General features: G+C 57.6%; 1 protein-coding gene across 5 annotated transcripts; it reads right to left on the bottom strand.

Annotated features, from left to right (window-relative positions):
- Nucleotides 1-1,210: 1,210 nt before the first annotated feature.
- On the bottom strand, nt 1,211-8,811 carry GPRIN2 (G protein regulated inducer of neurite outgrowth 2). 5 transcript variants are annotated; one of them, XM_031682348.2, is made up of 2 exons: nt 8,632-8,811; nt 1,211-2,908 (listed from the first exon to the last, which is right to left on the bottom strand). In XM_031682348.2, exon 2 carries the CDS (start codon nt 2,900-2,902, stop codon nt 1,538-1,540), a length of 1,365 nt encoding a protein of 454 aa, XP_031538208.2. In that variant the 5' UTR covers nt 2,903-2,908; nt 8,632-8,811; the 3' UTR covers nt 1,211-1,537. The 5 variants fall into 5 exon arrangements, with proteins under 5 accessions (XP_031538208.2, XP_072828416.1, XP_031538206.2 ...); XM_072972315.1 differs by having other exon boundaries at nt 1,211-2,904; nt 8,657-8,811; XM_031682346.2 differs by having other exon boundaries at nt 8,657-8,794.
- Between the last annotated feature and the right edge of the window lie 327 nt (nt 8,812-9,138).

Genomic DNA, 9,138 nt, shown 5'->3' with positions numbered 1-9,138 from the left:
TTGTTCCTTTGGCGGGTTAGAATGCTACTCCGGCTTTAAAAGTTAGCCCACTGTTGCATGAGTCATTTCCATCTCAAGCATACTGGGCCCTTGGGGGTGGCGAAAAGCAAGCCAGCTGTCAGGCCCCAGTTCCTGGGTGCAGAAGAGGGCTCAGGAATACAGCCAGGTCATGAGCAGAGCTGCAGGTGCCCCTGACTCCACCCTCCCCTGCCAGGTGACTCTGGGCAGGACACTAACCTCTGTCTCCCTCACAGGTTGGGCTGGTGGATTCTGTCTCAAGAACTTGTGATCCTCAACATTAAGCCTCAGAACAAGGACACAGTTCACTCCCACCCTCCACAGGTCTTGAGAGCTCCTTGGGCGATGAAGCCAGGCTGTGCTAAGCCCCAGTGTCCTGGACTCCCCGTCCCCAGGATGCCCCAGCCCCCACTGCCTGGCCAGTGGGACCACTTGGACAGGACTGGACAATTACATCCGTGGACCTCCCGGACCCCTATGGCCTCCCGCCATTTCCCACTAGTGGGGGAGACCCCACCCCAGGCTCCTCCCCTTTCCCCACCCAATCTTGCCCTCCCTCCTTTGAAGAACTGCACCAGCTGAGAGTAAGTCTTTAAGCCAAAGGAATGAAGTGATAATGGTGCAATTTCAGGCACTGCCACATATTTGGGGAGAGCTGACCTCTGTTCTCTCTTTCTGAGGCCAACCCCTGACACAGTGACCTACAAAGTGGCTGGCTCTTAGAAGTCCCCTGTGGCCCTGAGTAATGCTCAGAGCCCTCGTCCCACACACTGAGCTCAGCAAGGGCACAGGCAGCCTCCATCTCCTTCCCCAGGGAATCCATGGAACCTGGCACGGAATACGGGCTCAGTAAGTTCTTGTTCATGGCAGCTACGTGCTCTAGGAAAACACTCCAGGCTTCAGCCAGCCCTAGTTCTGATCTTAGCCCACCACCCCAACTGTCCAACCTGGGGTGTGGCAGCATAGCCCTGCCAGATGTCTGTCATTGCATCTGTAAAACGGAGGAAGAGGTGAAGACTCCACAAAGGAAGGTGGATGAACCAGCGTGTAGCCCACGGGAGGCCTTGGCCAATGCCCATCCCCTTCCCTAAAGACCCAGGCAGCCCTTGACACTCAGGGCTCCACCTCTCATGTCAGGAATGCACTACATCTCAGCACTGCTGTGAAAAATAAAGCCACCAAGAGACCTAGGGGAAATCATTATGGCAGAGTTCTAAGCAGAGACTGAACAGGTCAAGGATTTTTACAGAAAAGTTAGGATCAATCTTGTGCACAGTGCTGAAACTGTCCCACAGTTCAGAGCCCATTGGATGTGCAGATGTGGCTCTTGGGAATCAAGCCCTTAAAAACCAGCCCAGCTGCAGGGGGCAGGAAGCCCCCAGGCTGCAGTCCTGTGATCTGCAGGCAGCTGACAGCAGAGACATGTCCGTGGCTGCCAGTGGGTCCAAAGAGCAAGGGACCCCCACTGTCCCAGGGGCAGAGTCCATGGGCCCAGGGCAGCTCCCAGCGCTGCAGCTCCTCACTCGGGGGCTGCACTGGAGCAGCCACAACAGCTAGGGTGCCGCAGGGACTGCATGACGGCCCGAAGTGGCCCCCTGCGGCCCTCGGCAGACAGGCTGTCCTCGCTGGCAGGTGCCCGCTGCAGCTGCTCGAACTGCATCTCCAGGTGCTTCTGGATGGCCACGCCAAGCACCTCAGGGTCCACTGCAGCTCCATACACCTCCCATGTCATGCCCTCGGCGTCCCACCGCACATCTCGCACAGGGGACGGTGCCTCCTCTAGGCTGGACCCCACAGTCACCTCTGGGAATGTGTGCAGGGCCACAGGGGCTTCCAGAGGCGGGCTGGTGGCCACCGCCTTGCAGACTGCCTGGGGGGCCACTTGCACGCCAGCATCCTGGGCTGACAGAGGGGACAGCAAGATGGGGGCCAAGTCACTGGCTGAGGTCATGGTCCACACATCCTTGGTCCTGGCACCAGGTTCCATGGCTAACCCGGTGGGACCCCAAGGGTGGGCACAGCAGTGGGAATGCCCAGGAAGCCCCCCGGGCAACCTACACTGGAATTTCACCCCATGCTGAGCCTGCAGCCCAGATTCACTCACTGATGCCACTAGCTTGGGAAAGGTCAGGATCCCTGGGGCAGGCAAGGCGTGGCAGCAGCCGCTGGCCCCTACCTCCCTCATGCCACAGAGTAGAGCTGCTGGGGACAGAGCATGGCAGCAGGTGGTGGCCAGCTGCCCAGTGGCTTTGGGGCTGCTTCTCCGGGTCGCTGTGCCTTCCAGGTCTAGTGGCGGCACCCACACCTGACTCTCCCCCAGTGTCTGGGCTGAGTTTGACATCCCGTCCTCCACAGCCTGGTCCCTTTCCAGGACTGCAGGGGCCTGGCCGCCCTGGCCAGAAGTACCGCTAGGCTGCGGCTGAGCCCCATGGACAGGCGAGCTGCCCAGGGCTGAGCAGCTGAGGCTGGCCTTCCGAGCACCGCTGTGGCCCCGAGTCTGGGTGCTCCGGGCCAGGTCCGAGTGGCTCCTCTGCACAGCGGCAGCGCTGGGGTCTCGTAGGCAACACAGGTCACCACCACCCATGGTAGACACATTGCCCACCGTGCTGCTCCGCCAGTGAGCCACGGCCCCAGGCTGTGGCCGGGTGCTAGAGGCCGGTGCCTGCTCCATGCTCTCAGCCTGGGGCCTCTCCTCCTCTGGGGCCCGGGGCCCAGCGCTAGCCTCACCCGGCTGGGCTGGCCATACAGTGCTGCTGACGCTCTTGCGGAGCTCTGGCCTCCGCCCCTGGCCTTCACCCAGCAGGCTGGAGGAGCTCTGGGACAGGGGCTGAAGGCGTGGGCTGACGGGCTCCCGGGCGCCTGGCTCCAGGCGGCTGGATCTCATGGCTGCCTGCAGGAGAGAGAGAGAGAGAGGGAGGGAGGGAGGGAGGGATTGGCATTGAGTTGGGTGGCAGCATCTCTGCTGGACCCTGCTGGGCGCTCACATGATGCGAGGGGCAGCTTCCATCCCAGCCTGCCCGACAGGTCAGAGCCATGAGCCAAACAATGACAGGACACCAGACATTTTAAATCAAGTTCACCACACATTATACACCACGATGACACTACAAATGTCTAATAACCAGTACTGAGCAATTAGAACCAGCCCTTGAGTAAGGTCCTGGAGACCACCCACCAGGCCAGCTGTTGACTCTTTATACTGCTGGGTTATGGGGGCGTGGGGGGGTTGCTAGTAGGAGAGAGTCCGAGCCTGCTGTGGCCCTGGGAACCGGGGCTTTGGGATGACAGCGTTTAGTCAATCAGAACGGAAGTATTGCAGTATTTTAATAACCAGTGAAGCTTGACTGCTAAATACTAGCCTGGTTCCTCCAGGGACTGTCAGTATCCCTCTTGCTCAGACTAGAGCCTCCTTGGTGCCCTGTGAGGGCTCAGAGAAGGTTTGTGGGATGAACGAGAAATGAATAAAGGACCATTTATCATCTCAGTGTGAACTGAGAACCACCCTGGGTTCTCCCATGCCCCTCTCCCCATCCTCTCTAGCCTAGCCTGGCTGAGATGTCTCTGGGGCTCAGCCTTGGTCGCTCTGAAGGGGGAGGGGTTTCCTGATTGCCACACATCAGCCCTTCACACGCAGGACTCACTCGGCATTTGTTCATTCCTCCCACAGTCATCTCCTGAGCACCTATCGCTTTCCAGGCTCCTGTAATTGAGCAACATGAAACTAATTTAGATTTGCTGTGTCCCCCAGAATGGGGTCCAATACAGGTCTCCTCCATTATCCGAAAGCAGAGCAACCCTATGAAACATTTCATAAACCAAAATGGCATGAAGCAAAGAAGCAATTACCTTTTCTTGTAAAAGCAAAAACCTTCAGATTTCTATTATTGAAAAAAGGTACTAATTAATGTAGGTCTCTTGTAAAAGAGAAGTGGCATAAACTGAACTTTTGAAAAGCGGGGGATACTGGTACCATCAATCAGACGCCTGCACCCTTCTTGCCCCCCCTCCCTCCCTGCCATCCTGTCCCTTCCTCCAGCCACATAGAGCCCTCTAGATCTGCCGACTGGCCCATCCATAGCCCAGAGTCAGCACCGGCCCCCTCAACTTCAGCATCTCCTCCCTTGGGAAGCTTTCCCAAGCGGGGCTGGCTCCATCTCTGACTGAGCTGTCTGGGCTGGATGCAAGAGTCTGGCCAGCTCTGGGCCTCCCACCAACCTGAAGCTGTCCAAGCCAGGCCTGTGGCCTGTTCCCCTCTGTCGGCCCTAACACGTAGCTGGCACTCTGAGAGTGTCTGTTGTATGCCTGACGGAGTTAACGAGCAAATACAAGAGTAAATGCAGAGGAAAGGGCTGAGTGTCAAGAATGGGGCCCGAGGGAGGGCATTTCCAAGGCAAGAGGGCTCATTTTGCATGGTGGATCAGAAAAGGCTTCCTGGAAGGCCAGCCATGAAAGTTGGGCCTGGAGATGGTGCCCCAGGGGAAAAGGGGGAACAGGGAACAGAAGGCAGGAGACCATGTGCTCTGAGCACAAGAGGAGGGCAGCAGAGTGGAGGTTGGGCAGGGCTCTAGAGAGAGTGGGGTTGCGACATCTGGGTCAGCCTGGCCTGGGCCAAAACTGTATATTAGGAACATCACTCTGGGACTCCCAGCCAGGCAGGACCAGCTGGAGAAACAGGGCGAGGACAGCAGGCAACAGCTGCAGTTTGGGCAATCCCAGTCCTGCCCTCCGTCCCTGGGCTGATAAGGACTGCCAGGAGACCAACCATCCTGGCCAGGTGAGCAGAGCCACCCGAAAGGGAGCGTAGGAAGGGCTCTCGGGAAATCAGTTTCTGTATATTACAAACTTCTCGCTGTCCCAGAGCTCAGGAGATGGCTGCTAGCTGTCTGAGCCAACAGTGAGGCTGTTTCGGGAGCAGCTGTCCCCTGAGAGCTCCAGGCTTGCTATGAAGTCCAAATCAGCACTTCTGGAATGTTGGAAAGATGCTGCTCTGTGCCACCCAGTACAGGAGGCACTGGCCACGTGTAGCTACTGAGCACTTGACAAGTGGCTAGTGAGACTAAGAAATGGATTTCCTGATTTTACTTCAATTTAAGTAATTGAAATTTAAATGGCCACGTTTTGACGACCATACTGGACTGTGCAGCTCTACACAGGGCTCCAGCCTCGGCAGAAGTGTCCTGGCCTGGCTGCTCCTTCGAGCTGAAGCCAGACTGGTCCCCGGAAGGGTCAGGAAAAGGATGAGTAGCCAAGAGAGGACTATGGCCCAGGCCCTGCCCTCAAGGAGCTCCAAGATGGACGTATAAACAGAGGAGGGCAACAAAGCCAATAACAATCACAGTGATGACAATAGCAGCTCTCAGTGCCCCATCACCCACCATGTGCCAGGCATATGCCCCCTCCTTTCCGGCACTGTCTCATTTAACAGTCAGAGCAACCTCATGAAATACATCACCTTCCCCATTCTACAGAAGAGATGGCTAAAGTTCAGAGAGATTTAGTGACTTGCTCAAGGGCACACAGCTGGTAAGTGACTAAGCCAGGAATCAAACCCAGAAGTGTCTGAGGTTCTCTGTGCCCCCTCTGAGCACTGTGCAGACCTCCATCCTAGATGCTATCACCATTCACTGTCGTTCCTTTTTATTTACTGTGGCAGTGACTCAATCGGAGTCCCAGAAGTGGCACAGCGTCTGGCACTCCCAGTGGTGCCCATGACATGCCGGTGGAACAAGTGAATGAGCTGGAGCAGAGCCTGGATGCCCATCCCACCCCACCTGCTTCTTAGCATCTTCTTAGGCTGTCCAGAGTCAGGAGGGAAGGCTGTGGTCATAGACAGCCCCTGGCAGGCAGACAACCATTGAGCCACTAGTCCAAGAAGGCAAAGGAAGCCCTGTCTGGACAGCCTACCTGGCCTCTGGCTGAGCCCCACCTACCCTGACCCTCCTTGGGGGCCAGGCCAGAAGGAGCCAGGCCAGACCCCGGTCCCTCTTAGGAAGCAGGTGGGACAAGACTGGAGACACCCTCAGACCCCAACCAGCCTCACGTGCAGCAGGAGCTAGTGAGAAGCTGTCAGCGACAAGGGTCCTACTGTGCCTGCCTCCCCAGATGAAGGGCCTAGTGCCCAGGGTTGGCCATCACCCAGAGAGTGATGAGCACAAAGATCCCAGGGGGTGGGAGCGTGTATGTCTGTTGGTTTCCTTCTTTAGCTCACCCCAAAAGTGACAGGTGACAAAACGGACACGTGGGACAGCTCAGAAACATCCAAGAACCCACAGATGAACCCCGTGCCACAGAGGAGAAGGGCCTCCCAGGAAGTGGGGGAGCTGATCATATAAGCCTTGGAGCCATGGGCGAGCAGGTGGGCAAGGGGTCTGCTTCTTCCCTATGCGTGCACTTGGATGGACCCCTCACCTTTCTCAGCCTCAGTTTCCTCATTCAGCAAATCAGAAATAAATCCCCACTCTGCAAGGCTGTCATGAAGAGTGAACATGATTGTTAATAATTTTATCTTTCCTCCTCCCAACAGAAATGACTTGTGCTCAGGGTATCACAGGATGAGTACTGGGGACCAGGCCTGGAAGGGCAGAAAGATCCTTTCAGGAAGCCATTGAGACACTCCATAGGTTAGCTTGGTCTTGCTTCTTAATCTTTCCTACCCTCATCCCATCCTAGGACCTAGTCACCACCAGGTTCCCAGTGTCTCCATCATCACAGTTTCCAGGTCTATTTTAAACCTCAGCTTGAGAGGCTATGCGTGCACTTGCTCATACATGCAGGCACACGGACACACACAAGTTTGAGGTCTGCATTCTAAATGCCCCGAACGGCATGCCTGTCTGCCTTAAAAATCTTGGAAAAGGCTCTGGTTTCATTCCAAATAAAGACCCTGGGAAGATGTTTTAGCACAAGTTAAAGGTAGGTACCGAAGCATCCAAGGCCCCTAGTGTTCTTCAGATGACACTTTAATGTTCTCTCTCTCCTGCCGCATTTGAGGCAGGTCAAAGTTGCAATGTGGCCAATTCCCTGTGGCCAAGCAGGACTCTCCTGCTGCCTCAGGTCTTCTTGTCGGTAGGAGGAGGAGCAAGCAGCCTCACGTGCAGCAATCAACAACTTTGAGTGAAAATTCCCAGTTCTGCAGAAACTTTCAGACTGGCCCAACCAAAGAGACTGCTAGGTTGACCTGGTCTGAAGTTACAGCTCCTACAATGTCACCCCAGCAGAAGAGCCCAGGCCTTTGGGGGTGCACCCAGGGGGGGCTACCAAGGCCAGTGCAAGCAGGCTCCATTGCAGAACACACTTCTGGCATCCATACTGGTCGCCTTTTTTAAGGGACAGGCATTCAGAGGATGACTTCTGCTTCCAGCAAAACCAAAACAGGAAAAAGCAAAACTATGTGGTCACTTGTTGAAATATGGCCCTTGCCCCTCAGGGACCAGGTAGGGATACATACCACCCAATTCCCTCATTGCAGAGTGAGGGCATGGCAACGTCTAGCAAGCGGTAGGATCCATTCCAGCAGCCAAAGAGAGCTTGACAGGACCGAACTACTCTTTAGGGGCCAGAATTGGGGTGTGCAGTATGGAGCATCCTTGAGCTACTGAGAAATGTTTAGAGAGACGAAACCTGCCCATCACAGAGAGGTTGAAGAGACCTTAAGAAAAAGATGTCCAAGTCACAAGCTGTGCCAGAAAAGGATTCTGGGGTAACAGGGGGGCAGAGACCCCAGGACCCAGCTCTGCTTACCACAGAGAGGCCTAGGCCCCACCAGCCCCAGAGACTCCTCCCCTGAAGAGGATTTGTCCATTCATCCCAGAGGAACCTGGGGTGGAGAAGGGTAGCCTCCAAGCCCAGCTGCCCCAAATCAGAAGCAGTCCAAGTGGCTGAGGTACCCCTACCTGCGTGGCCATGGGCACCCATGTACCAGCAGAGGCCCACGACCTACCCATGGACACACCAGAGGCCAGCACACAGGCCCGTTGGCTGTGCGAGCCTGCAGGAAACAGCATCCACACAGCTGCACTCTGCACACCAAACGCGCAGGCCGCCTCTGGCTGCGGGCCGAGGCCTGAACACACCACACCGTACACTCTCCCCCAGGGCACGGGTCCCTGCCCTGCCCCTCCCACACAAAGCCCACCCGATCTCAGTGAGAAAGTCCTCAACACGATTGCCCAAACTAGGCTACAGACCTTCCCAGAATCAAAGACAGGGACTGAAGGAAGAGAGGGCTGTGGTGCAAGAGGGCTGGGATGGAGGGCAGGAGGAAGGAGAGGGAAGGGAGATTTGGGCCTGGGGGCCTGGGAAGAGAGTGGGATGGGGGAGGAGGTGGGGATGGAAAAAGGAGGAGGAAGGGGAGGGGTAAGAAGCAATAGGAGTAGGGGTGGAGGCAGAAGGAGACGGGGTCGTGGGCAGAGTATTGAGAAATGGGAGGATGGGCAGAGGAGACACGAAGAGGGGATGGGATAGGCAATGAGAGGAAAGATGGGAGGAGGGATGCGGCCACGCGGGGCGCTGAGCACTGGGTGGGGACCGGGATGCGGGGGGTCTGAGCGCAGGCATAAGTGACGAGTGGGGTTCCGGGGCGCAGGAAAGGGAGGCGCCGCCCAGCCCACCCACCTTCACGGGCAAGCACGAAGCTGACCTCTCACCCTCTCGCCCGCCCCGGGCCGCGCAGACCGGCGGAAGCGCTGCTCCTGCAGCCGCCACAGGTGCCCAGCGTAGCGGCCCAAGATGGAGCCGAGCCGGACCTGGCCTGGGCCGAAGACGCCGCCAGCCGTCGTCCGCCCGGCCCGCGGAGCCAGCGCAGGGGAGGTGCCGAGGGGTGACGGGGGGGCGGGGGGACCGGGGGAGGAGGGACGAAGGGGGCGGTAGCCCTGCTCACCTGGGCCCGCCCCCGAGCTCCACCGCCCACGTCGGCGTCCCGGCCCCGCCCCCTGCTCACGGTCCCGCCCCCGAGACCCTGCCCGCTCCGCCCCCATGGCCTTGCCACTCCCCCTCACTGTCCCCATAGCCCACAGCCCCACGAGCCCTCCCCGGTTCTGCCCCACGAGCCCTCAGTTCTCCTTCCGACCCCCTCCTCACGCACGTCCCACTGTCCCGTCTTTTCGGCCCCGCCCTCACCAT

This window comes from Vicugna pacos, chromosome 11 (genome assembly GCF_048564905.1).
Source record: "Vicugna pacos chromosome 11, VicPac4, whole genome shotgun sequence".
Classification (NCBI taxonomy): domain Eukaryota; kingdom Metazoa; phylum Chordata; class Mammalia; order Artiodactyla; family Camelidae; genus Vicugna; species Vicugna pacos.
Note: the sequence above shows the minus strand (reverse complement) of the source record. Positions and strands in the feature narration are given on the sequence as shown.

Coding starts and splice junctions, on each gene's coding strand:
- GPRIN2 (XM_072972314.1), bottom strand. CDS start 3,689: ATGACTGTGGGAGGAATGAACAAATGCCGA. Junction 2,909..3,659: donor GAGGAATGAACAAATGCCGA/GTGAGTCCTGCG, acceptor TCTCTCCTGCAG/GCAGCCATGAGATCCAGCCG.